This window comes from Nematolebias whitei, chromosome 14 (genome assembly GCF_014905685.2).
Source record: "Nematolebias whitei isolate Nwh7 chromosome 14, NemWhi1, whole genome shotgun sequence".
Classification (NCBI taxonomy): domain Eukaryota; kingdom Metazoa; phylum Chordata; class Actinopteri; order Cyprinodontiformes; family Rivulidae; genus Nematolebias; species Nematolebias whitei.
In genome coordinates this window covers 4,093,337-4,095,876 of record NC_056511.1, presented here as the reverse complement: position 1 = coordinate 4,095,876, position 2,540 = coordinate 4,093,337, and the positions used below count along the sequence as shown (strand labels likewise).

The window sequence follows — 2,540 nt, the reverse complement described above, 5'->3', positions numbered from 1 at the left end:
TTCTAGCTTTTATTTTTAAACATTTAGCTAGCCTTGTGATACTTTTCACTAGCCTTTTTCTACTTTTAGCTTCTTGCTAAACTTTTCTAACATATAGCTAAACTTTTGCTGCTTTTAGCTAGCATTTTGCTACTTTTTTCTGGTTAAAGGTGCCTAATATCTATTCCCATCATTCTTTTACCTCCTATCAGGTCACGGAGCCAACTGGTCCAGGAGAGAAACCCAGACCTCCCTCTCCTCAGAGTCTCTCCGGCTCCTCCTGGGGGACCCTGAGGGGGAGGTGGGGGTGTCTCTCCTGCACCTGCTGCCTGATGGAGACGTTCTCGCAGCTTCGCCTGTTGAGCCTTTTTGGCTCTTATGTCCCGTCCAGTTTTACCGTGTCTCCTCCGGGGTATCCTGACGTAGTTGTTGGGTTTTCTGTCATGCCAGCCTTTTGTTTTGAATAAAGTTTTATTCAAGTACGACCCTCAAATGCGTCTACAGGACCAATTCCTCCACAACCGGGACAGAAGTGTCACTTTTCTGTAGGTAAAACTAAATATCCTCAACTTTTGTTGCTTCTTTTCTTTCAAATATCAAACTAGTTGCATCTTAAATTTTCTTCTTGTAGCCAAATTATTTAAGAGACACATGAAATAAAAGAGGCTCTGCAGGTTTTCCGTCCTCGTCACGTGTCAAAGGTCGGAGCGTGTCCACGTCTTTTCTCTGCTGCTTCCTCACGCTCTTCATCAGTCTGCTTTGTGAGCCGCACTTTAGTTTCAGTGTCTCGGCTCTTCGTCCTCGACTGACAGGAGCTGTGCGCGTCCAACCATCCTTCTTTTGTGGGCGTCGCCTCGTTAGACGATCATCTGCAGGTATTCACGAGGACTTAAAACTTTAAAACTTTCTGACAAAACTCAACGTTTTGTTGTTTAAGTTGCTGCAAAAAGGTTAATTTTTTTATTTCTCCTCACTTCCAGATTCTCTTGTCTGCAGACAGCTTGCTAATAACAGATTAATAACAGATTAATAACAATGTAACAGCAGATTACGCCCCTCTGGCTGTTGTTTTTGTTTTTACCGTATAATCCGGTTGTTTTGCTCCGCCCACGCCTCAGCGGCAGCCATTACCGTGACGCCCAGCGGGACAACCTCCTCCTCTGCTTCCCTGTCTGCATCTGAACCAGGCAGAACATCATGTACCTGCATGTGTCTCTGTTAGCAAAATATCTCATGAACAACTGGATGGACTTGATGAAAACTTTGGTGGTTTGTTTGGAACTGATTAACTTCTAGAGACCACACAGTTTAAGATGACTGAGTCCTCACATCCGTGACATAAATCCACGTGTTCTTAACCCCGCTGCTGCCCTCGGGTCAAAACGAGCCCTGAAGCTCCGTTTGGCCTCAGGTTCATTTGGACCCAAGGGCAGCAGGGGGGTAATCCTTAATATAAAAGAGAAGAACTAACGTTGTCCTTTTTTAACGATCTGTTCCACAGAGAGATTATCCAGAAGTGGAAAACATTCAAGACAGCTGCAGGAAAATTCACCCTGAAGGTCAGACCATGCAGTGCTCCGACGCTACAGACCTCTCCTCTCGAAAAACAAGATGGCAGCACGATACAGGTTTTGAAAATTTCATCTGAAGGAACCACAAGACTTCTGGACCGAACCATACCAGAGGACGCATTTACCCAGAATGCACTGCAGCAAACAGCTCCTCCCAGCTGTCAGCACGGCGGTGGAGGCTGATGGTTCGGGCTCCTGTCAGTCACTGAGTGGACCAGAACTCCTCTGGAGACCAACGAGTTCTGGAGTCAAACAGATGAAGCTTGGACCAAACTGGGTCCAACAGAACCATGATCCAGAACACAGCTGATCTACAACAGAACCAAGGTTCTGCACTGGTCCAGTCAGCGTCCAGAACCTGAACCTGACTGATCTGCTGTGGACCTTCAGAGAGCCGAGCAGTCCCCAAAGATGGAAAGAAAAGTGGGCCAGAACCACGAGAGACAACATTTATAGGAACTGTCTACGTTACCTGGGACTCTGATCCAGGTCGCCTGTGGCATGGGATGAGGAACCAGAAGAGGAACCGGCGCTGACGGGGTCTGAGGAGGACAGGTGTCCCGCGGCGGCGGCAGGCACCCGGAGGGGGCGTGGCAGTCGAGCGGCTCCATCTCCACGGAGCGCAGACACTGTTCTCGGAGCCGCTCGTCGCGGCGCCGCTTCAGCCTCCGCTGCAGGAAGCTGCAGAAACAGCAGAGCATGACGACGAGCGCCCAGACCAACCAGAAGCCGGAGAAACAGGCCAGGAAGGTGTAGGTGCCCGGTGACATCACCATGACCGTGACCGGCTGAGCGCCACCCCCTCAACGACGGGAGGAACTGTTTATAAAAGTTTAAGATGTTAAAATGCCGCCATGGGAGCTGAAAAATACAAACTGGGTCGTGCAGGAGTTCTCCAGGACCTGCAGGTCAAACGTCGTGAAAAACAAAACGCTTCATAAAATGATCCATTCTGAGGAAAAACCTTGAACTTGACCTCATTCAGCAGAA

The 2,540-nt window shown here is 48.7% G+C and overlaps 1 protein-coding gene across 1 annotated transcript in view; it reads right to left on the bottom strand.

Moving 5' to 3' along the window:
* The window catches only part of LOC119420396 (proline-rich protein 7), a 5,869-nt gene extending 3,543 nt beyond the window's left edge, over window positions 1-2,326 (bottom strand). The window contains exon 1 of the mRNA XM_037687786.1: window positions 2,023-2,326. Within this exon, the coding sequence (XP_037543714.1) occupies window positions 2,023-2,326 (304 nt within the window). The remainder of the gene's footprint in view (window positions 1-2,022) is intronic.
* Window positions 2,327-2,540: the final 214 nt, after the last annotated feature.